General features: G+C 46.0%; 1 protein-coding gene across 2 annotated transcripts; it reads left to right on the forward strand.

Moving 5' to 3' along the window:
• Positions 1-1,545: 1,545 nt before the first annotated feature.
• LOC6553795 (steroid receptor seven-up, isoforms B/C) lies at positions 1,546-23,632 on the forward strand. 2 transcript variants are annotated; one of them, XM_001980407.3, is made up of 5 exons: positions 1,553-2,738; positions 10,606-10,755; positions 14,415-14,966; positions 20,874-21,031; positions 21,419-23,632. In XM_001980407.3, exons 1-5 carry the CDS (start codon positions 2,084-2,086, stop codon positions 21,533-21,535), a joined length of 1,632 nt encoding a protein of 543 aa, XP_001980443.1. In that variant the 5' UTR covers positions 1,553-2,083; the 3' UTR covers positions 21,536-23,632. The 2 variants fall into 2 exon arrangements, with proteins under 2 accessions (XP_015010086.1, XP_001980443.1); XM_015154600.2 differs by lacking the exons at positions 20,874-21,031; positions 21,419-23,632 and having other exon boundaries at positions 1,546-2,738; positions 14,415-16,196.
• The last annotated feature ends 2,211 nt before the right edge of the window (positions 23,633-25,843 follow it).

The following is a 25,843-nucleotide window of genomic DNA, read 5'->3' on the forward strand; positions in this document are numbered from 1 at the left end:
GTGGCATCCAGCGATTGCCTTTAAGTTTTCACTCTCCAGAAGTTAGTTGCGTGCAAATGGGCGGTAGTTAAATGCTAATTCCACATAAAAGCCAAGAAGTAACAGTCGCCAAATGGACATATCAGGTTACGGGAGGTGTCCTCGTTAAGAATGAATTCAATTATCGTTATGATTTCATGTTTTGGCACTTCCCCAACCACATTTCCACCAGACACGTAAACAAAGTCAACAAAGCACAAGTCGTCGAGGAGCCCAGGCACTGATCCAATTAGCCCAGGGAAATTATTATAATTATATTACGACAGTCAGTAGGCTTCACTTGGCCACAACGGTTGGTAAACTTTCATTTAGGGGCAGTCCAGGCATATTGAGCGTTAATAATACGATGCGTTTTGTTATGCGACAGTGGGGTCAGTATGAAAGTACCACTGCTTTTCACATTTATTAATCGGTATCTTCAAGCGATGCCGGTTTTATAAATATTCTCTGCAACGCGTGCTTTTTATACATTTTTTATGGCAGGCCTTCAATAGCTGAGTAAATCCCATTTAATCACATTAAATGCATCTCACAACAAGTCTATTGGCCATTTATTGATTTCTGTGGGCCATAAAAAGACGCTATAAATGTTAAACTTTTTTCTTGAATAGCAGGGCGATAAAGACCAATAAAATAAATGGATCCATAATAATAATAATTGTCGTTGGTTTAAATATATATATTTAACTTTGATCACCCCCAAAAATTTCTTAAAAACTTTTAAAATGCAATAAATTGCTTTTCGCTATGCCTCATATACCTTTACCATATAGTGAACTACTCGCACCTCATATGATCCTGCTATCTAAAATAGCACTATCTTCAAAAGCAGCTTATCTCGATGCCATTTGGCTGCAACCAATAGAAAAGAAGCTTTAATGCAAACATTTATCAGCAAACGGGCATTATGGCCGCCAAACTCTTCCTCCAGATAAGAAATCGGACTTAAAGCGCCACTGAAATTGGAGGAATACAAAGTAGAACGCACTTTAAGGCGGTTGGCCAACCAGAGGAGAACCATTCGAACAGCCAGCAAAAAGATAAACAGCACCGAAAAACTTTTTTTGGGGTGGAGACTCATTTTAAACAAATTGGCAAAAAGTTGAGAGGCCCCGAAACCGAAAAGTCCGGCGATAAAGAGCCTTAACGGTAAAAGTATCTAACAGATGCGCCCAACAGCGAGCTAATAAGAGCAAACGAGTTCTAGTTGGATTGGATGAGTGAGTGAGTGAGTGGGTTTCGTTGAGTGGAAGCACTCGGAGAGAGGAGAGAGAGAGAAGCCAACAGTGGTGGTGCTGGTGGTGGTGGTGGTGGTGGTGGGTATACTGGGTGCACTAGTGGTGGTGGTTCAGTGGTGGTGGCAAACCAGCCAAACGCGTCGAAGGTCTTGCCCCACCAACGGGAGCGAGCGAGAGCGGCGATTTCACTCAACTAGACGGCAGCGCCAGCTGAACGAGAGCGAGCAGACCAGCACCACAGCCCGTTTGAGTTGAGTATGGGGAGCGGAGAGAGATTTGTGTGATGTGTCGTTAGGTCGAAACGGTCGAGTCGAGTCGGGTCGGGTCGTGTACCTTTTGCCACGAATGTTGTGCCAGTCAGGCTCTAAAAGGCCTTACGAGAACAGCTGAGATTTCGCTGCTCCGCATGACGCAAAGATACCGAAGTTGAACAAATTTCCAAGTCTTTAAGATATTATATCTCGTGTGTGCGCCGAGCGGGAAATTAATAAGCAACATCGAAAAATTCTAAAATAAACCAAGTGTTTTATTAGTGAAGCCAGCTGAAATGCTAATGGCATATGCAGCTTAAAAGAAAATATTAAATTTGTTTTAACATAAATAAAAGAAAAACGAATTATAACGCGGCTGACAAATACACAGTCAAAGGATACAAGATTAAAGCTAGAGCCGAGGACTCTATCGAAACCAAAGTGTGAAGCGTACCAAGTGCGTACAAAGTGTATTCCAGCAATTATACCACGTGTTCCGACCCGGCCGCCAAAATTATTACGCACAATTCGCTGAGCGTGTACGGCGGCGGCGTCATGTGCGCCTCCCCGTCCACGGCTCCCGGCTTCTTCAATCCGCGCCCCCAATCCGGCGCGGAGCTGTCGGCGTTCGACCTCGGCCTGTCCCGCTCGATGGGTCTGGGCGTCCCGCCGCACAGCGCCTGGCACGAGCCGCCGGCCTCCCTCGGCGGTCACCTGCACGCCGCCTCCGCCGGCCCGGGCACCACCACCGGCAGCGTGGCGACGGGCGGCGGCGGCACCACTCCGAGCAGCGTGGCCAGCCAGCAGTCGGCGGTGATCAAACAGGACCTCTCCTGCCCGAGCCTCAATCAGGGGGGATCCGGCCATCATCCTGGTATCAAGGAGGATCTGTCCAGCAGCCTGCCCAGCGCCAATGGCGGATCCGCGGGTGGCCATCACTCCGGTTCCGGATCGGGTTCCGGCTCGGGCGTCAATCCCGGCCACGGCTCCGACATGCTGCCCCTGATCAAGGGCCATGGCCAGGACATGCTCACCAGCATCAAGGGACAGCCCACGGGCTGTGGCAGCACCACGCCCAGCTCCCAGGCGAATAGCTCCCACTCGCAGAGCAGCAACAGTGGCTCCCAGATCGACAGCAAGCAGAACATCGAGTGCGTCGTCTGTGGCGACAAGAGCTCCGGCAAGCACTACGGACAATTTACCTGCGAAGGTGAGTACACTGAGAGAAATAACCTCGAAATGGAGGGGTTGGGCCATAGTAGTTACAGTGAATGTGTGTGTGAGCTAGGGATGTTACCCCTTCAGCAGTACATTGGTTACCTAAACCATAAATGCCAAAGTATCGAATGGTGCCATCCTGAGGACTATCTTGGCAATTTTCATTGCTGAGCAGCGATCTCAGCGCCAAGGTGCAATTGGGGGTCAATTGATTTCGTACTCGGGCTCGAACTGGGGATGACCAAACAGAAATGGCCAACGTAATAGAAAGCGAGCACAAAAGCGTGCCTGCCAGCCGCTGATTTTTGACAGTTGCGGTGAATTATGGCAGTTTGATGAGTTGGCAATAAACCCGCGGCCAGGTGTGTGTGGGTGTGTGGCGGAATGGTAGAGCAGTGGGAATTCTTCCCAGGGCCATGCAAAAGTTGGCGGGATGCAGCTGGAATGTATATCTGTGGGCCTGGGCAGTCAATAAACCTACGTAGCCCAAAAACTAGTTAGTTGATAGGGCCCCAAATCATGTAAAGATGTTTTTACGAGCAAAAACTACGTTTATGATCGAAACTATAGTTTGGTTCGAACCCAGCGAGATTTACGTTTGCGGATAAGCTTACTGTCTTTCGCTGATATATTATTGTGTCTAATTAAATTTTACAGCTACAATTGCCCACTAAAGTGGTGATAAAGTATCTAAAAAAAAAAGAAATCCCTGTTCTGGCAGTTGAGTTTCCAGATACTCAGATACTTTTGCATCTCTGGTCAGCGTTCCGTTACACCAGAGTTCCCAGCTCAAGAGCTCTTGAAAATACCCATATATACGAGTACATTTATTGCGACCCGGGCACGCACTGCCTTTCGGCCTTATCGTCAGATAAAAATTATTATCTAAATAAAATACGGTCCGTGCTTTGTCCTAAGCCAAACAATTGTTGTGCAAACATGCAAATTGTGCGGCGGCCGCTAAATGAAGCGCCCACCTTCTTATTGTCTCTCTCACTGGCTTTCTGGATAAGGGGAGTCTCACCTGGAGTTCCGGAAGAGGGGCGGCAGGCGGGAGGCGGTGCAGATGGGTAACTGCATTCAGAGATAGAGGGATTTCTGGCATTTAGTGCAGCTTGAAGTTGAACTTGTCATGCTCGTATCTCTTCAAATGTTCTGGCACTGGAGCACACAGCCAAAGCCACTGCCACAGCTAAGAAGCTAAGAAGTGACTATGACTGGGCACAGGCACAGTGGGCCATTGGTATGATGATCCCAGAGATTCCCAGATACTTGGCACTCGGTTGGCTCCCACTGTTCGTTCGCGGGCGCTGCTATTATTATTAATCACCGAGCATTTTGTACGCATGCGCAACCCACAAGAGCAACAATCAGAAGATATGCGGCTCTGTGACCGCCTCGTTGCATTCTGAAGGTGTTTCCCCGTATCCCTTCATGTGGCATAGTATGTAGTTGCCTGTTGGCCTGATGATGTTGCCACGATAGCAATCTATTTTGTTCTATGCAATCGCCCAGACTGCAGAGCTGTAGCTTCAGCTTCAGCTTCACTCAAATGCTGGCGAAATAAAACGTAGGAAAAATCATAATAAAGCGCACTGAGCCCATATCATTGCCGGCGTTTTCAGTGTTTTCAGGGTTTTTTTTTTCTGTTTTGCTGCTCTGGTGCCTGGTCGCGTCCTTTCAGCTGATTCACTTCGAGGTGCAGATACTTTTCGTGGCTCTTAGAAAAGAAAGATACTCCACTCAACTCGTTTCGGCTGTCTGAGCTCTAAACTCGTGTGTGTGTGTGCTCACTTGTCCGTCTGTCTGGAGGTCCCTTCTGTCCGTATGTCTATCCGTATGTCCAGTTTCCAGGTTTCAGGGCACACAGCTAGCTATGGGCATGGGTATGGGTATGGGTATGGGTATGTGAATTTATGCCGAGACACCCCGCCAGTCGCGGTACTCGTAGCTGCAAGATTAATTGTAGCTTATGCGTGTTGTCCGCTCCTCATTCCCCTTTCCTCTTTGCCATCCTGCTGAACAGAAGATCCTACTGCCCATGTCCTCCCATTGTGGTGGCAACTTGTTTGATTTCGCGCCCAGCTGTTGGTGAAATTGGGAGGACGAGCGGCCAAAAGTCTTGCGCTCATCATCGGCAGGCTAAAGCGAATGGCAGCCGTAACCTTTAGCCAACTGGAAAAGTCACGGTTTTAGTGGCGGCTGAAAAATGTGCGCTGATAAAAGTGCCTCGATAATATTAATGATGAGTGCATGGCTCTAATGTGGCAAGACCCCTTTACCCCTTACCCTATACCACACCGTATCCCCTATTAATTTGGCTATTTGTCATGGCTATTAGTGTGGCCGAAAAGCTCAGATTTCCCGTATCTCTTGGCCAGTTGCACAGCCATCAATTGGTGCTGTGGCAGAAACAAGCTTGCGCAAAATATTGCTGCCACCATTTCTAGGAACGCAATTGAATTTCCAATTTCGACAAGAAAACTATCTCAGCACCCATGTCAAAATGGGAATTAGCATAACTTAGTGGCGCACCGCGCACATGACAATGACAAATAAATTTTGCGAAAAGCTGCCAGCACTACTAAGTACCTGGCATGCAATTAATTAAAACAAACATCGGGTAGGCAGAGCAGGACCACAAGAGCGGGGTGATCATAAAGAGCTGTAAAAAATTGCCATCCCAACTAATTGTTAAGCGCCAGCCGAGCCCATTAGCTGCCACAAATAATGTGTGTGAAGTGCAGCCGCCAGCCACAGATTGTCAACTTGGGGCAGCATAAATAATACCGGCATTTTCCAGCTTGTTCCATTTGCTCCGGCAAAATATGGATGTACATTTTCCGCGAACGCGCTTACATCCAACTCATTTAAATAGATTCCCACGTTCGGCAATTAAGGCTCAGAACCCAAAAAATCCCAAGCCCAGGCTCCCCATTCCAGGTCTTTGAAAAGATGGGCAGAAATGTCCGAGTTTTTTGATGTCGCACAATACTTGCTCAGTCTTTGAATTCGGAGATTTGGCGGGGAGAATCTTGTTTCCTCTGTCTTCTTCCTTTGAGCAGAATTTTATTCAGCATGTGTGGCTTTTTAATTAACTTCATTATGATGTGGGCAAATAACTTGAGTAAAAAGATTAAGAAATACAGTAGGCCGAAATTATAAAGATTTTATTATGACGTGTATATACTGCATATGGGTTAAAAACCCATAACATCTAGCTAGCTTGATTTCGCATTAATTCTCGTTGAAGAAACCTATTTATTTTTGGTTTATTAATAAAAGATACATTTCTGATTTTCACATTCCACCTCTTGACAATCTGTTAAATGGCGCTCTTCTGAAATTCGCTTTTCGCTGTGGAAATTCATTCCACTTTGAGCATTTAACAAAAGCCAAACATAAATCAATTTGCTGTCTGTGATACGACCTGCCCCCCACCAGAGCAAAGTAAAAGCTACAAAGTAAATACGAATGCAGAAATTAACAACGCCCACCGAACATTGCAATTTATGACGCTGCAATTTTGGACATATTTTTCATATTTTTTGTATTTTTTGTATTTTTTGGGGAGTGGGCGTGGTCCAAACGCCCGCAGCAGCAGATTTCTTATTTATTAATTAGCAAGAGGCAAAGATAAATTCAAGGCTTGTATTAAAATTTGCATTTGCGGTACCAGAATGGCTTTGCCAAGCGGGCCGAGCAATTTCATGCCCATAACATATATCAAATAAATCGCCTTTTGATAAACATTTATAACTTCCGTGCGATTTGCAGTCTGCTTTCTGCTGATTTACAACTCGGTAGCTCTTTTTCCCCCTCCGCAACTCATGTGAATGGTATAACTTATGGCCTCGATATTTATTTTGACAAATTTTTATGTTTGCGCTGGCAAAAATTCGCTAACACTTAACGGGTTAACGATCTCATACTTGTATGGGTATAAAGGCGAAATCGTTGCCCAAGCGTTGTGTCAACATTAATGAGCACAGAGCTGAACCCATCATTAAGGGCAGCCAAAGGAAAATCACCAAAAACAAAAGTTAATTGTACAGATATTGCCGCGACAGGAGACAAAAGACAGAAGGCAGAGACAAACAAACAAACTCAATAGGGCTGGGGATCAAAAAACAACTGCCAACTGCAAACTGCAAACTGCAGGCAGGCAGACATTGTAATCATTAAAAGCTGGCTTGTACTACAAATCGTTGTACTTAGAAGAAATGTTCGAGCCAATAAAGCAGACTAGCCCCGTCTCGCAGACCAGTCTCCCAATTCCAATTCCAATTCCACTTCCAATTCCGAATCCGAATCCGAATCCGATTCCGAAACTCAAGTCTCAAGACTCAAGTCGCTTGAAATGAGGCGCAAAAAATGCATCCTGACACGATGCGATTTCGAAAAAGGCCCCCGAAATGAAAGAGGGTCTCTGGGGTAAGGAAATCGTGAACTACCGACTTGATCCGCTTTATAATGTAACGGTTTAATTAATTATGTTAAGACCCGGCTTCGCCGAGCGTTCGAGCTCTGGGCCACAAACTTTTCGGCTGCTTACTGGTTGCTGCATTTTCCTCTGTTGCCACTTCATGCGCAATTTTCGTTTTCAGCCAAGTTCGGCTAATCGATCAGGCCCAGCACGTTTTGTGTGCATCTTCCACAGGGCCCAAACAACAAGTTGCAACTTGGCCAGAACTGCTGCGGTTGTATCTAGCCGGTAGAGTCTTTACCTTTGGCCATAACCCCGCTTATCGCCATGTGTCGCTGGCTGGCCAGGCCCAAAGGAACCAGTACTTGGCTACATGACCAGGGCATTTGCACGGCTTTCAGCGTTTGCGGCTAAAAGAGTGAACTCGACTTGCCGCATAACTTCGCATAGCATCAGTTAAATCAAAGCCAAATCGCTTATCTAAGGCGGCATTTTCCTTGCATTTTCCCCCCGGGCTACGTGACATATGGAAGATGCAAATGAAAAGCCAGTTAAAACTGCTCCGATTCCAGAGCAGAACCATTGCGAAGACTGCCGCTGCGCTAATGCGGATTGAGGGAACTTCCCAGATTGGCATTTGGTTTACAGTTGACCCATATTGGGCCATAAAACGACTGGGCCCGGTGGGATATCGGAACTCACCTGTTCCGTTCTAGGTTCTTATTTTCCTATTTATTATTTTTTGCTGCTAGAGACCCCGTTCATAATCAGTGCATTTTGTAGATACCCCAGGTGCATGAGCCGCGTTATGAGTTACTACCAGTTTCGTGTCTGTCGACGGGGGCTGTAATTATGTTTCGGTTGTACTCCAGATATTTTGTCTGGACTTGTGCACCATTCTTGGCGCTGCCGTTTGTGCTAATTACTTGGACTGGCTGCTGGCTGCTGGCTGCTGGCTGCACCGTGTTGCAAGCTTAACATTTAATTATTGCACCTTAATGATGGCCCTCCCCCCTGCTGCCCTCTGTGTGTGCATTGGTAATTAGAAAATGAGCCGAAGTCAAGGCGACTTTGACTTTGCATCGCTCCATTTTCCGATCCCCTGGATGGGGGATTTCCCATCCCCCGATCTCCGTTCCGCTACCTCTGGGCCAAGCGATCATTGACCGCGGCTGGGGAAATGGGGAAGATGGGGAAAATGGGGAAAAGTGGAGTCCGCAATTGATTGGGCCATCTGCCACCCGAGTGCATGTGCCAAAAGATACAGATACACTCTCGGTCTAGAGCCAACTAATTTAACGCTTTAAATTGCCCAGCCAAGCGGCAAGGGGATCTCGTGCGGTGCAGATAGATACACAGATGATGCAGCCAGCTCACTTTCAGGAAGTTCAATTAATAAAACGCTTAGCTTAGCTTAGCTAAGTTCTCGGAACCTCTTCTAACTGTATTGAACGCTTTATGGCGCGTAGCACACGCGAACTATGTACTTCCTCAGCCACCCGCTGGCAATTAGGTGAAGCGGTAATTGAAACTACCGCAAATGCGAAGATGGCCATGGCCAAGTCAAGACTTCGACTCTTTTGGCTAAGCCAAAAAGCCAAACGTTTAAGCCCGAAGCCGTTGAAGAGGCAAGGATTCTAGGGCTTCGCCCCGGACTTCCCACACTATCGTATCGTATCTCAAGCGCTAGAGCGATCCACCCTTTTTCGGTTATTGATATAACACGATATCCCCGCCATCCCCCGTCTCAGATTTTGTTTACGGTATCCGCCCGATGTACTCGTACTCGTACTCGTACTCGCATTCGTATCTTCATCAATAACGACGCGCATCTTTCGCATCGCAAAGTCCACTGGGGATCGTCTCCCCCCTGTTCATCCCGAGAAGTTAAGATACCCAGAGATACTCGGGATGGGATGCAGCTCCAGATAGAGTTGCGATAGGCGCATATGGGCAGTTTGCCTCTGTTGCGAGTTCTTTTATTTACCTCTGCCTTTGTGGCTTTCTGCCTTTCTGGCCAAGTCGTTCGTTCCCCCGTCCCGTCCCTCTCTGGCGAACACTCGAAGCGCAGTCAGAGTCAGAGTCGGCGGGGAAAATTAGGGGAGTACGGGGGGCCAAAAGGCAACGGTACGTTTTGGCAGAAATCGTGACTCGCTACAATATCGTTATTCGTAGATCATATGGTGTAAAAGCTGGCCGTGTGTAAGTGAGGGTATTTCTAGATGTGTTCGTAGTCTCTGTTCGTCTCTCGGGTTGGTATCTATGAAAGAGCCAAAAGTGATGAACACTGAATGCCCTTTGGTGGATTAACCATAACGGGTGCTCATGATTACAAGATCACCGACTTTGGATCATTGAGACATCTCTAATTGGCCAGTTGAGGTTTACTTTAAAAAGTTAATCGATATCTTAATCTAAGGTATTTATGGTATCTTCCGCTAGTGCATTAAGCCATCGACTCTCAATCAATTTCAATTTGCGGACCACGTTTTGTTTCCATTTCGGTGGGAGGCTGAGGCCACACGATCGCATTGGCAAAAAGCATTGAAAGATCTTTTATAGCCTGCGATCGCATGCAATATAAGTCGGGGTGGAGGAGTGGATAGGATAGGATCGGGTCTGCATAAACGCTCAGCGCTTACATATTTTGTTTGATGATGATTTTACAGCTTAAAACGAATTTTATGAGCATATGCCATTGTTTTGAGTTATTGTGAGAAATCTTTTCGGTCCGTGGAAAAGCGAAAAAAAATGCAGAAAACCAGGTCCACACAATGCCTCCTATACAGACGCGTGTATATACATATATGTATATATAGACAAACCGAATAGCTGGGCTTTATATGCAGAAAACTCTGATGCAGAGCCAAGTGATACACATGTTTAGATACGCGTCGGCGACATTAACTTGCCGTGTCGCTGGCTTGTCCTACAACAACACCCAACTGTGGCCCAAAGCACTTAGCCAAGTTGAAGTTGGCCGCATCCAAACCCCGGAGCCCAACGAGCCATGGCTGATCTGGCCGCCGTCTAGCTTAACAGTAAATTCGTGGCATTCGAGCTGAAGCTGAAGCTGAAGCCGAACTTGAACTTGCTGCCAGTTTTATTCCCTCTTTTATTTTCGGGAGGATTGTTGTATCGCCGTGGCCAAGATACACTTTGTTAATTGAAAGCCATTAAAGGTAATTTTATGGGAGGCGTTAAGCCATGAAACGTGTAACATGACCATTCACATGGGCATCAGGAAGGGACCCGGCTCGGAACTCACTTTGCCTTACACAAGTGGTAACGATTCTTTTTTTGTTTTTTTCTTTGTGAGTAGCCTGTGGTGCCAAGGAATTTGTAGCGCTCGCAGGCAGTCTAAGACTGGGTTAAAGTCGAAATACTTTCCTTGTTTTCCAATTTTATTAATTTCGCATATTTTCCCTTTCAGGTTGCAAGTCTTTCTTCAAGCGCTCGGTGCGACGCAATCTGACCTATTCGTGCCGCGGCAGCAGAAACTGTCCCATAGATCAGCATCATCGCAATCAATGTCAATATTGCCGATTGAAGAAGTGCCTCAAAATGGGCATGAGACGCGAAGGTAAGCATCATCATCATCATCATTCTCATCACCATTCAGAAACGCAACTAGTATAGAACAGAAAAACAAATGTGTTATTCAGAACAAAGAAATTCAGGCATTGCTGCCTGTGCGCTGTGGGTCAATTAAAAGTCAAACCCAGAGGCAAACAGAATAAATTAAATCAACGGCAGAAGAAACGGAAGTAGAGCATCTCGATGACTAAATGTCACATGCTAGGAATTTGCAGAGAACAATTGGGTTCGGTTCGGTGCGGATCAGTTGAGTTATTTGGGTGCCAGGAACTATGCCAGATCAGCGCGGATCAGGCCAAGTGTTGGCACCCAAATTCGCATACTATTCGCTGTATCACTGTATTCAGCCACGAAAGCCCCCAATAGAAGTAGTATCAGAAAAGACAATTAGGCAGGCAAGCAGGCGATTGACCAGCTTATTGACCCCCAAGATCAAATGCAAACTTGTTCGATCGCTTGTTCATAATTACAATGAAGCCCAGTCGGGTACACTGCGCGAAATGCGCCACAATTGATCGATCAGTTAATCAAATGCAGCCCAATGTGTAACTAATTTGTAAGCACGGCCAAGACAAATATTTGGCATACTTGGGTGAGACTCGTTTTCCTGCAGCGGCACAAAGATTGACTGATTGACTGAATGACTGACTAGTTGACGGACTGCCTGCCTGACTGCCTGCCTGACTGCCTGCCTGACTGACTGACTGCCAATGGCCAGTTACACTTGTCAGCATTAACAATTAGCGTCTGTCAGGGAGTCGCAGATACAAAAGATAGAGACTGACTGCAGTTAGCGGACACTAAGCTGTTATTATTTGCACTAATATTGACAGGTTTTTCGCAAAATGCTAATAGATATAGCAGCTATAGGTATAGCCAACGGCAACGGCTACAGATGTCTGAACAGTGTACACATCGATTTGGGTTAAGAACGAAAACGTTAATTTATGGCGACTACGGGCAATTAAAATGCAGCTACAGCAGCCTCCTCTCAATGCACTTGTAATTAAATGAATATAAACATTTATTTAGTCGCCGTCGGATTGTGAAAAAGGCATTTCAAATTTACCTAAGCCAAGACTAGTTTTTGGCTAATGACATAGTCCGACCCAGGTCCGCGATCTACCTGTTGGGCCCATTAAATCTGATATTTCCTCACCCAGTACTTGCCCCAGAACTCGTAAAACGCAAAAGAGTTCAACACCTTTTGCCACATTCTGGATCTGGGTTGTTTTCAAAGTTTGGTCACTCGCGATGTTGAGTGGCATTTCTTTAATGACAAGTTCTGCGTAAAACTAGTCCCTCGCTATCAAAGCTAAGAAATCGTGGAAATCGTGAGAAAATCTCAATTCTGCATAGGCGGTTTCCTTCGGTTTTACCCTCTTTATGGAAGGGCCATGGTACTTAGCTGCGAAGCGGGACAAAGGTTGTGCCTGGAACGACCCTGGGTCAAGAAATTGTACGGGTTTGGCGCACAAAAAGCCGCACAAAACCTGAAAAAACAACATCAAATCGGTGTTCCGGGTCGCTCTAATTAAATTGCAGTGTCAATTGGTCAAGGGAAGTGGAATGGGGGGGAACTGGTAGCTGAACTTTTCCTGCACAAAAACTAGTTTTTTTTTAGGGGTAGCAAAATTATGTAAAATTATTCGGGATTTAGGATGAATTTTTAAAGGGATTTCCACCGATTTTGGGGTGCGAAGGGAACTCGCTGACCATTTCATTCCAGTGCTGTGAACTCTTGCTCGTGAACTTTGACCACTGGAATTCCAAATCCACCGGTTGCAAATCAACACCACCTGCACTCGCTGATTTTGTGGGCTTGGTCGAACGCATTGCTGGGCAGACAATAGCTGGATTTAGTTGGAGAGACTTGGCTGGTTAGGAAAGTGGGTCAGCAAAAGGTTTTTTACACCTCCACGGCCAGATGGAAACTCCACACCTTGGCAACCCGCCTAGCTGGGCTGCCAGCCACACATCCCAGGCACACCTAGAGCTCCATCGCAATCTGGCCAACGCAATCGGAGCCTTGGGCCAGGCCAATTCGAATCAGCACTAAAACAAAGCATTGCTAGAAATGCACAAAACATTATGGATCGCGGCCCATGGTGGTGCAGCTGGAAGTGGAACTGGAACTGGATTCGCCGATCTCTACCTGGTCAGCTCTGTCCACAAAACGTAACGTAACGTCTTTCTGATTCCTATTCGGATTCAAAGGAAAAGCGAAAGCGTTTCTGGTCAGTCCGCACAATGGACATATCCTGAAATCCCTTTCTGTCCCGGGTCCGAAGGTGTTTGTTTATTGCCCTGCCGGAGCAATTAAGCCGGGGGTTGCACCACCCGAGCCATCCGAACCAGTTGACCACTGTCCATCCGGCGGAGGAGCAAGCGAGATAGGGACACTTATTTACACAATACATTTGCGTAATTGTGAGACATGGAATGAGGGGATGGCCATCCGTAGGACCTCTGTACAAGATGCACTTGGTGATCTATGACGGCGAAACCGGTTCAGTGTCCAGCGCCTTATTTATGCGCCTGGGAAAATATTGTCTGACCGCAAGAACAGCGAAGAAGCTAAAAGCTGCTGGCCGCAAAACCCAAATGGAGAATCTGCCTAAGCCTGCGGTTCGGTCCGAGATCAGGCCCAGATTACAGCAGCCAAGAAAGCAGCAGCGCAAAGGGTTTGCCTTGGCATGGGGTTTTGAGATAGTACTAACCCGACTTGCCCTTTTGCCAGATTGCTTAATGAATGAATCTTCCGCCAGCACGTGCTCAAGTTTTAAGTTCCCGCTCACATGTCACGCACTCGAGAGCGTGTCCAAGTGGCCTCGGCTTAACTTTCAGCAGATATTAAGTATCCATATCCACAGCGCTCATGTCCCTGTCCGAATCCGCAAATCCACGTCAATGTCTGGCGAAATGTCGTTTCCGGCCAGAGTTCAAAAGGCCTTTCACTTTCCATTTAGCTGCTCAGTTGCTAACCATTTACATTGTTAATTATAATGTTTATATATAGCCCCGCTGTACGCAAAAAAAAAGGAAAAAGAAAAAAACAAAACAAACCTGCCCATTATTTTCTTTCCTGTCTGCAGTCGTACTTGCCGAAAATCGGCCGAAAATCTGCCGAGACTCTCCCCACATCTGCTGTATCTTCGGTATCTGCAGTGTGTGTGTATCCGAAGGATGCGTTGAAAGTATTTAGTTGAAATTTGCATATCTAAGCAGTCGAGACAACATAGAATAAGGGGTTGAAAGGCTTTCCTGGGGTGGCAGCAAAGTATCTTATGACGATGTCTTCGCCTGCAACAAAGGGCGAGCAACAACAACGCAGTTCTATATGCAGATCGAGGTAGCCAGATACTCAGATATATCCAGATAGCGAGCATTGTGAGTTGTGGCAGCTTTGCCAACAGAGCTGAATGCCCCGCATTGTGCTGAGTGTGATGTGGCGGTCAAAATAAGCCCAACAAAAGCAGGATTCCCTTTGCCGGGTGTCTGTACATCCTTGGAAAGGAGAAAACCTTCACTTTAAGATTAGTTACGTTAAGCAAAGTATGCAAGCAAACATTTTGACACTGCTATCTGTTAGTTATTGAGCATCTTGCAACCAATCTAATCCTGTTTTCCCCTCTTCCTTTCCAGCTGTCCAACGTGGACGCGTACCACCCACCCAGCCCGGTCTGGCCGGCATGCATGGGCAGTACCAGATTGCCAACGGGGATCCCATGGGCATTGCCGGCTTCAACGGGCACTCGTACCTCAGTTCCTACATCTCGCTCCTGCTGCGGGCGGAGCCGTATCCAACTTCGCGATATGGCCAGTGCATGCAACCCAACAACATCATGGGCATCGACAACATCTGCGAACTGGCCGCCCGACTGCTTTTCTCGGCGGTCGAGTGGGCCAAGAACATACCCTTCTTTCCGGAGCTGCAGGTGACCGACCAGGTGGCCCTGCTCCGGCTTGTCTGGTCAGAGCTATTCGTCCTGAACGCCAGTCAGTGCTCCATGCCGCTCCATGTGGCGCCACTGCTGGCCGCCGCCGGACTTCATGCCTCCCCGATGGCCGCCGATCGTGTGGTGGCCTTCATGGACCACATCCGCATCTTCCAGGAGCAGGTGGAGAAGCTGAAGGCGCTGCATGTCGACTCCGCGGAGTACTCCTGCCTCAAGGCGATCGTGCTCTTCACCACCGGTAAGTTGCTGGACATTCTGTACAAGGATGTGCCGGCACTGCTCACCAAGGTTTCAGCTCTGCTTGGCAAGGGTTCCACGGCATCCAATGACGATGTCCTGGCTGTGGTGCGTGACCACCTAGACGAACTGAATCGCCAGGAGCAGGAGTCTCAGGCTCAGCAGCAGGCGCCGCTTCACCTGGCAGCCTTCATGAATTGCGTGGCCGGCGTCGAGGCTGCAGTGCAGCAGGCGGAACAGGCTCAGGTACCCACCTCCACCTCCTCCGCCTCCGCCTCCGCCTCTGCTCCACTTGTTCCCTCCGCCGGCAGTGCGTTCAGCAGCTGCCAGGCCAAGTCCGCCGGCTCCGAGATGGACCTGCTGGCCAGTTTATATGCCCAGGCCCAGGCCACGCCGCCTAGCAGCGGCGGAGGCGACGCCTCCGGTCACAACAACAGCAGCGGGCTGGGCGCCTCGCTTCCTACTCAATCGCAAAGCGGTTCGTCCTCCCGCAACCTAACCGCCTCGCCGCTGAGTACTTCGCTGGCAACCGCTCCCGCTCCTGGCTCCGCTCCAGCTTCCGCGCCCACCTCCTCCGCGGCCCAACTCCCTGTGCCCGCACCCGCACCCGTTCCAGTGACCTCCTCCGCCTCCTCCTCCTCGCTGGGTGGTGGAGCCTATCAGACGCCCTCGGCTGCGGCGGCGGCGGCGGCCATGTTCCACTATCAGACGCCACCGCGCGCCGCCTTCGGTTCGGCCTTCGATATGTTCCACCACAGCACGCCCTTCGGAGTGGGAGTGGGAGTGGGCCATGCCCATGCCCTTGCGCACTCGAGCGGCAGCGGTAGCGCGTCCTTCGGCAGTCCCAGTTACAGGTATTCGCCCTATAGCCTGGCCGGTAGTAGATGGCAGTTGTAGGATCTCACAGAAATCGCAGCCCCTGTACTGTAAATTGTCTTGTATCTATATCGATAGCGTTAGGTAGAGCTAAACCCTCTGTACATGTACTTACTTTAGTGCCTATGGCTAGTTTCTATCTATTTATTGCCTTAAGCTAAGCATAAATTATTCTAGTGGTAATTACATAGATTCGATTAGTGAACTTCTGCCAAAAACTTTAAAGAAACAAAGACTCGATGAGGGAGGAGAAAAAAGAATTTTAAGAATATATAAAAAGCTGTTGCTGTTAAACAAAAATCTAATCCTGGCTTGTGTTTTTACTCGTTATCGCCTACTAATGCTTTACAACGCTTGTTGACTAATTTTTAGTTTGTTTATTTAGTTGTTTATTACCTACTATAATTGGCTTACTAACAAATACCTTACTAACCTGAACTAACTTATGACCTGATAGATGCTTCATCTCTGAAGATACAAATCTTTCCAAGTGAGATCCTAATAGCAGTTGTTGAAAACAAACCATAGCTTTGTTGATTAAATTTGATCTATCGTTGATCAAGAGAAATAAGTATAAATACATTTTCCCATTAGTTAGAATTCAAAACATCTTGATTTGGTTTCGTATATTCTGAAAGCATTCAATAATATGTATCCTTTTGCTATACAATGATCAATTTGTTTCAAATTTGTAATGAAATTAAACAACTTCATCATTAAGGTTCCGTACAAAGAAGTAAGTACGATAAATTGGTTTTTATTTCTTAATTATTAAAGAAATAGAAACCACTATATCATACCACTGTATTTATTTTAAAATATATATTCCTTTTATAGTTTGAAAAGAATAACTAGTTTTTTAGAAACTACTTTACCCAGAAAGCTTAAGCTGTGATAAAATAGTTTCACATTTTCTTAACAAATATTACAACTTTTTTAAATGAAAGGAATTCAATCAAGTTCCTTAAGTTCTTAAAATGATGAACCAGTTCTGATTAAGTTTTTAAGGCACATCTCTAACCCAAGGCATTGGAACCTCAATTTATTTCAGCTCGTTGGAAAACTTTTAATTTTGTTGAATTTATTTCGTTCATAATTTCAGCAAAGTTGGTCAGTTTTCCGTTTCATAAAACATCCATTTATTTAACACTAATCTTTTAACATTTTTATTTCATTTTTTAACAAAGCTATTCACACAAAAACAGACAAAATTTAATCTCATCCGCACGTGGCAACAAAACACTGGACTTTGGGATTATACACACACTGAAACACATGCACATCTAAAACATGCACACGTATACTCGTACATATAAATCACACCAGCTTATATGCGAATAATTTAAATATTTTTAAAGCCTTATACCTTATACATACTTATTTTTAGACAATTAGGTTCCACGCGAAATAAATCACTGAAGTTTTTGTATGCAAATAGAGTGAACTGAGCTTTTCTTTGACTTTAGCCTAAGCTAGGTTTGCAATTAAGCGTAAGTTAGCTATTTTAAGATCAGTTTCGTTATGGTCAGGGAAAACTGAGATTTTGATTTAGTATCCCCGTTTCCAGCATGGGTGGGGAAAACTGAGATTTTGATTTAGTACCCCCCCCTTCTTTCGTGTCGTGTCAAGCAGCTGTCCAAATTCACGTCGCAATTGTTTTTCCGCTGATCTGAACTCAACCTGGCTTGGAGGTATCCCAAATCCCCTCCTGCTCTCTGTGGCGACGTTTATTGACGTCGAGATACCACATTATGAACATTAATACAACACTCGTTTATGTCGCTTACTTACAAGCCCAAGTCAATGGACCAATGGACCAAGTCCAGGCCTTGGCCAAGCTTGCAATGAAAATAATTTTACCATTTCCAAAACGCTGTGTGTGTCGCTTGGCCTCTTTACACTGAACGGAATAATTTCAGCCAGCGTGATTGCAACTTATCAATCAACTTTGGCTTTCGTCCAAAGTATATTGTTAAATGAAATGACTATTTCTTTATTCCTTCTATTCGACCTTCTTTGTTGATAAGGCCTATCTGCTTTAGATCTCCTCCACACCTTGCTTGATGTGGAATATTTTCCAAACTTCTTGTATTGCCTAGACTTTTTCTCAGTGCCTGGCGCGATCAGCTTAGCCCCACTCTTGAGGGGGCGTGTGTGGCGTGGAGTTCGTGGTCTCGCTGGCTGAGACCCTGGACCGACCGAGCGACTGGCAAGCTGCAATTGCATTTGAATTGGCTGCATGAGTCCATAAACTGCAGCCGATCAATCGCTGCACAGCCCATACCCATGGTCTGCAGCTCGAAGATTGTGGGAGACGAGACACGATCGCGGTAGTAAAATACCGGGTATAGACTTACTAGATCTTCTGCAGCGCATTGACGACATGTCTGCTCCTCTGGCTGCTCCATTGCCTGGCAAAGTTGCCTGGCTGGGGCTACCTCACCACCTTGCCTCGCCATGGAGCATCTTCCTCCAGCCTCAGCTTCGGCTTCAGCTGCAGTTCAGTTCCAGCCGCAGCCCCCTCTGATTGCTGTCGCTTGTTGCAGTTGTTAAGAGTTGTAGCTTTCATGTCTTGGCCACACTTTTTGACCAACATTCTGTGTGTGTTTTCGGCCTGGCTTGAAGCAGCGTCTCGGCTCGAAGCAGCCGCTCAAATCGTTTTGTGGCGCTCATTGATCGCCTGCGCTACTTTTCCCCTGAAAATTGCCAACGACGTGCCCCGAAGCCTGGGACTCTGGCAATTAACAGTAACTTTTGGGCCGGGGCAGACTTGAGTTGATTAGAATCATTAAGGGCGCGTTTCGATATTAGGTTTGGGTTTTCCCTTTTGCCAGCCTTTCGGAGGAGTCACTGTTTGCTTAAGATTTAGATGCAGTCGATAGAGCGGAACTCCTTCGCCACAGTTGACCCCACACGACCCGATCCTTATTAAAACTAAATAAAGCTATAACTGTTTCTGGCGGCGGTCGCGGCACGAACTGCTCGGCCAGAACTGGAGCCATAAAGAACACAAATCTAATAAAATATAATGCAGCAATTCATAATTTTGTTAAACAGCTTAGCCCCCTCCCCCTCCCCATCTCCTGTTGCTCCTTTTTCGATATGTCTGTTGGTTGGTTAAGCAACCAACTACTTTATGGTCATTATGCATTTAAAACACGCGGTCACGATCTCTCCCTCGCTGAGTTAGTAACTGCGACGACCCAAAACCGACCGAATACCGAATACTGAAAACTGAAAACTGAAAACGGAAAACCAAACACAAATACAAATCGAAGCCAAGCTCGTCGTAGGGTACATAACTACAAGCCAAAAACAGTTAACAAAGCCGCAGTCAACGCCAAAAAATCAAAACCCAGAGACGAGGCTAACCCCTCGAGAAAGCTCCGATCTGGGCTGGTGCTTCCCCAGAGTGGAGCCCGACCTGGATGTGGAATGTCTTTCACTTTGAGCATGCAACTCCCACTCCCACTCCTCCGCATCCCCAGTCCTCGTCATCTGCGATGCATTTCAATGAAACTAAAAATGTTCAGTGCCCGCCTGGCACAATTTCCACCTCCTCCGTCGTCTGTGCTTATGATTCCCCCATTTGGATCCTTCGGATCTCGTCCAAGCTAATGGAAAGTCAATTGACAATTATGGCCATGGCCAATGAAGTGATTCGTTGAGCTCGACGGACTGACCATGTCTAATTTGTATCTGCAGAGCTTCACGATTATTACCATTACCTCCAGTTACCTCGTTGTTTTGGCCGTTGTTTATGAAACCGAATGGTTAATAATGGCTAATTGAATTCCTGTTGCCGCTGGCGACAAATCATTTAGCTTGATTTACGCGCCTTGTGTGGAGGCAAAGCCCGCGAAATTTATATGATAACTGCAGTCGAACATTTTACTTTATCTGCCGGCTAAAGCCAATCATCGAGCAGATCTTGCCTGTGGTTTTGGCTTTCAGCTGACACTCGTCTTTTATGGCCAGCTCAGATTCGGAGTTGCGTGCGGCCAATACGGCCCAGAGTGCCATTAACGACATGCAGTTTAAGACCAAGACAACTGGCCAGAGAGTTCGGCAATCGGATATATGAGCTCCCATCATGATGATATCGGTGGGCAAATGGCAATTGGCAAATGGCAAATGGCCCAATCATTAGCTCGGCCTGCTCGACTGTAAAATGATATATCAGCTGCAGGTCTCGGTTTTTCTCTTGCGTAATAGAGTCCTCGTGTGTGCAGTGACTAATTAAGCTAACAAAATTTCATATGCAATTTCGAAACGCCATTCTTAACAGCAACGTCGGCCATTTGAAATGCTTTGAAGCTATGCAAATTTACAAGTGCTGATGTCTAATTTGAATTTCAAACACTCAAACACAACCCCAGCAAAATAAATGCACATGTGTGTATTTGAGTATAAAAAATAGAAGAACCGCTCGTTGCCGTTTTTGTTGATGCTTTAACAGCGGCAATTGATAAGCAAACTCTTGGTGCCTGGCAATTAACACTCGACGGCACACGCTGCGTATGCGCAATCTAGCATCGATGTAATTAAATGCCACGGCTAGCGGCCGACAAGATGGAAAATGCATTGGTATCGTATCGTTTTCGCGGGGACAGGGCGTTGTCTTGCGGCTTAATTTTCCCGAATTTAATTAACCCAAGTGTTGGGCTCGCATGTTGTTGCTCGCTTCTCAGTAGACCGGCCGACTTCAATTGAACATAAATCAAATAGACATGACGTAATCCACCCGTTTCGTCATCGATCCACAGCCGTTGTGTCTTGTTGTCTTGTTGCCTTGTTGTCTTGTTGTTTTGTGCTATTCAGTGTGCTCAGCCTCAGCGCAATTGAACTGAGCCGTTGTGGGCGTGGCAGCGGCTCATGTTCGGTTATTGGTTTGACGTGACAGGCAGACTCGAGACTCGGAAACTCTCTGTCGGCGCCAGGTGAACTGCCCCTTGAGTATCGACCATGTATTTGCATTCATAACTGTTGATCTGCGAACTGACGGTTTCCTTTCTTTATGCCTATCTTTAAGATGCCTGCGGCCTGTCCGATGTGACGCACATTGAATCCCTGCAAGAGAAGTCGCAGTGCGCCCTCGAGGAATACTGCCGGACCCAGTATCCCAACCAGCCCACGAGATTCGGCAAGCTGCTCCTCAGATTGCCATCGCTGCGAACGGTCTCCTCACAAGTAAGTTTATTAGCTGGTTAATTATTGCACAATAAAGGGTCAACATTAAATATACATAAGTTACTTGGAATATCGAGAAAGGGAAAATGAATTGTAAAGCTGAGACAGCATGGAAAAAGACCACATGGAATTGCCCTAGACTGGAGATAGAAATTATATAAAATATTTTGGGCAATCTATAATATGAAATTACGGTTTTAAATTCTAAAAACGAATGAAACCACAAATTTGCAACTCCAAGCTTAGCTCGTTTGATTAGAGGCTCTGTTATAAACACACATTCACATAGTACTCGTTAAGTCCTTTGCTTAGAGATCATTAAGTATCATATTATTATTTATATTAATAAAAATCGTTCTTTTCCTCTCTGTTCTTTTCTTCGGCTAGGTCATTGAGCAATTGTTTTTTGTGCGTCTAGTCGGAAAAACGCCAATTGAAACACTGATACGCGACATGCTGCTGAGCGGCAACAGTTTCTCCTGGCCCTATCTGCCTTCGATGTGACACACGATGTGGCGCCAATTGACAACAACTTGATCATCGGCCGCAGCTGTGGCGGCTGCAACGCTCAACATCAATTCCGGCGGAGGCGGCATCGGCATCGGCGGCGGCGGAGGCAGTGGCAGTGGCAGTAGCGGTGGTGGAGGCGGTGGCGGTGGCGGTGGCGGTGGCGTTGTCGGTGGATGTGGCAGCCACAACGTTGTCGCTGCCAGTCATGACCAGCTCACCAATGTTGCTGTCATGCAGCCAACATACGGCAGCGGCAGCGGCAGCAACAGCAGCAGCATCAGCGGTTGCCACAACGGTAACAACGGCAGCGGCGGCAGCATTTGCAATCAGCAGATCAACAACTACGGCCACAACAACGGCAGCAATCATATGAGTGCAGGCAGTTTCTTCGGCGCGGCCAACAGCAACATCCACAGCACTGGCAATAGCAATACCGATTATATGACCACGCCAACCACCGCTTATGCGACACCAGCGACAGCAGCCACAGCCACGGTGAACACCACAACGATGCTGTCTAATTACTGCGATGCCGCCACCATGATGATGGCCGCTGCTGCAGTCAATGCAAATCAGTGCCTGCAGCAACATCACCAGCGCATGTTGCTCGCAGGCGGCGGCGGCAGCAGCAGCAGCAGCAGCAGCAACAGCAACTGCAATGGCGCAGCAGCAATGCCCTCCTCATCCTCGGCTGGCTCACTGTCATCTGCCTCATCGACGCCAACAGCAACAGCAACAGCAACTGCAACTGCAACTGCAACTGCGATTGCAACAGCAACTGCAGCAGCAACAGCCCCGCAGCAACAACAGCAACAACAGCAACAATCGCCGCCAAATTTAATCGATATCAGCGAAGTTCCTCTCATTGTGGATGTCAAGTAGTGTAATTATTTATGCATCTAGAAATGGGGCTATAAAGCAACCTTGTAGATACCCCACCCGCCCCGCCCCACCCCGCCCTCTCTCCCAAAAACCATAAAACCCAAAAAAAAATATTGAAAAATGTAAAAAAAAAGTTGACGGAAGCCTAATTGACTAATTTTCCATTTGCAGCTTTTGTTGTAACTTTGTACATAATTCCCTGAAAAATTCAAGTTTTTCTCTAGGCCGCCCCAGCTGTGAGCCAAACTAATCTCAGCTGACATATCCCAGAGAACTTTAAAAGTTAAACCCAAAAAGAAAGAAGGCGCCAAAAAAGAAACGTCTTAACATATGAATGTGTATAATATTTAAATGGCACTGAGTTCTACTTAATTTTAGACCACAAACATTTGAGAAAATCAATGAAAGAAAAATCATTGTGGACAGCGAAAAGTTCCCCCAAACACTTTCAAAAGACAAAACATAAAGATAGTTAAAATATTTATATATGTAATGTAGCATATACACGTATATACATATATGAATACATAAACGAAACTCTACTCCCAGTGGTTTGCAGAAATATACCAAAAATTTTAAGCTATGTTTACTTGATGAGTGGCAATTTTTATGTGTGCTTTAGCAATTTTATTTTTACTTTAAGTAAAATTTAAAATTACATTCGATTCTCGACTGGTTTTTCTCGCCGGCCGCATCTCAAAGATGCATCTATTTGGGAAGCCCGATTTGTTGGAATATGAATGCAAAATTTAGCGAATTTTTTATTTAGTAACCATTATGAGTAAAAACACAAAATGTTCAGTGCAAGTTTCAGTTCTTAAACGACTTTTTCGTAAGCTTAAGCATTATCTTATTTATGTGTATAGAGTATGAAAAGTTTTCTATATTTTGTAATAATAAAAATTTGCGTTTATAATGAATTCCATATTGTGTTTGAATTTTCTGTTCGGTTTCCTTTTCAATGGGTAAGAACACTATTTTGACGCAACTGCAGCCAAATTGTACATAAGTGCAGTACTCAACTTAAATGCGTATTAAAAAGTAAAACATAGTATGAATCAAACACAACGTATGTAAATACAAGTTAAGTATAAATAAACATTAAAACAATTTGATTGCTTATTAAATGCATCGCGTAAACACGTGTAAATACAGTTTTAAGAGTGATTCCAATGTTTTTAATAAAGTAAACCTACTGATAACAAATAATGAATGCAGTTGTAATTAAAAAGCAAGTGTCGGCGAGAGTGTGAGTAATCGTGAGTGTTTGAATATGAGTCCTTATCACCGATTATCACCTTATCACCGTTAGACAGACATCAATATCAGCAGCACACGAAATGATTATTGCGTTCAATGAAATGCATTTGCTTTCAGTTTTTTTCGTCACCCAAAAGTTGAAAAATTGTATGCATATGTTAAATAAAATCCATTATATTTAAACAAAAATGGGGTGCTTTTACTGGAAAAATTCGGAAAGGGTGGTTTATAAACAAGAACTATCATTTTATTATGAAAGTCTTAAAACTCCCAATCCTATTTAAATAAAAACCTCGACTAGCTTCAACTAAGAGACTTGAGAGCTATGCACTGAAACTCCGATTCGAAAACATTTACACACCCAAACTGATCTTTAACCCAGAAACACTCATCTGATGACCGCTGAACTAGAGAAACTTTCATAACTTTCCGGGACAACTTCCTCAAAGCGGGCATATGTATATCTGGGCATTAAGCGGTACGTGATGCAACCCAAAACCATGTGTTGCCGGAATAAATGCCCAAGTCATGCCGAAGCACCCACCTCGCAAGACCGGGCAGAAACCGCATTCGCGGAGCCAATTACCCGAACTGCTCTGAAATTGCCAATAATGAGACATGCAACTTGTGCGCTTAGCCTCTGTAATGGATTGCCGTGGATTGGTATCAATTGCGGGTCAATTCCTCCGGAGCTCGGGTCTGGGGGCTGGAGGCTGGGGGAATTTCACGCGCCGACAAGATAATCGCAGGGATTCCCTAGTTTGCCCCAGGCAATGCCCAATCTGCCCATCTCGAGGATCGTGCATTTGCAGACAGCGTGTAGCCAGCTCAACTCGGAGTCAACTTGGAGCCAGCTAAGGCCAGGCTTGAAGCAGAGATCCAGCCCAATGGCCAAATTGCCGCTGCCAAATGACAAATTAGATATCGAGAATAACAATTTGATCGACAGCCGATCGCCACTGCTCCACAGCCGGGCTGCAACCTGGCCAGGGAGAAAAATTACCAAACCCAAATTGGCCCCAAGATCCGAAATAAGGAAGGCACTTTGCGGTTGGAGCGTAGCCAAAGGAGTTGATGAAGGTGTTGATTTGATTACTTTTATGTAAGCCCAGTCCCAGTCCCAGTCCCAGTTGGAGTTTCAGTTTCAGTTCCAGTCCCAGTCCCAATCCCAATCCCAGTCGAAACACGATGGTGAAGTCATCGCAATTGCCATCGAATATATTTCACTTCACTTCAATCCACCTACCTCCCCACAGCCCCACGAATCGTGATCGGGGCAATTTCAGATGGATGGACTCGGCTCGGACTCGGGCTCGGATTTTGGGCATCAATTGAAGCCGCCGCGCCGCACAAGGCTTCACTGTACGGTCCTCCCTCCAGCTGCTCAACTGCTCAACTGCTCAACTGCTCAGCGACCGGCATGGCATCTAAATGTGAAAAATGATTTGACTTTAATGGCCGCCACTGAGTGATCGGTGAGCAGACTGCGATCCGATCATCATCATCCGATCAACTGAGCATCTGATCATCCCCAACCTTGGAGGAGGTGTTAAGATTTTGTGACCAATTGCCCAAGAAGGTAACGGTTGCATCCACCACTATTTCCCCATCCCAATCCCTCACACTCGCCACTTATTTGCTCTTGAGTGGTGCTGATCGGATGAAGCCGAGTACTGAGTACTTGGCTCTAGGCACATGATTGATCCACAGCAGTTGCATTTGCATTCGCACTCGGCTTGTTTCTCCTTTTGGCCTGGTCTTGCCTTGCGGTGGTGGAACGTGGGAATTTGGCTTGAAGAATCGCAATTTTCCGCGCGAGGAGGTGTGTCCGTGAACTATATTTCGTACCACAAAATTGTTGTCTTTAGGATGCCATAAATGAGCTATGCAAAATTATGCGGAAAATTGTGGAAAATGGCCATTAACTTTTTCTTTGTATTATATACTGAGTATAATTTAATATATTTAAGCGGTGTTAAAGTGGCCTGTCGCAATCTTTTAATTCAGCTTGAATGTTACAGAATCCAAGCACACACAAACTTTAGTCTGAGTCAAAAATCTAGGTAATCGTTTTCACATAAAATCTTTTTAATAACTTTAAATGATCGTTTAATGCGAGACTAGTTATGTGTCTGTCTGGCATAAAGGTCAATTGTCACT

Source organism: Drosophila erecta, unplaced genomic scaffold (assembly GCF_003286155.1).
Source record: "Drosophila erecta strain 14021-0224.00,06,07 unplaced genomic scaffold, DereRS2 tig00000000-arrow-pilon, whole genome shotgun sequence".
Taxonomy (NCBI): domain Eukaryota; kingdom Metazoa; phylum Arthropoda; class Insecta; order Diptera; family Drosophilidae; genus Drosophila; species Drosophila erecta.

Bases quoted from the DNA above. Each gene is read 5' to 3' on its own strand.
- LOC6553795 (XM_015154600.2), top strand. From the start codon at position 2,084: ATGTGCGCCTCCCCGTCCACGGCTCCCGGCTTCTTCAATCCGCGCCCC. The intron at 2,739-10,605 runs GTGAGTACACTG...TTTCCCTTTCAG, and splicing joins CGGACAATTTACCTGCGAAG to GTTGCAAGTCTTTCTTCAAG. The intron at 10,756-14,414 runs GTAAGCATCATC...CTTCCTTTCCAG, and splicing joins AATGGGCATGAGACGCGAAG to CTGTCCAACGTGGACGCGTA.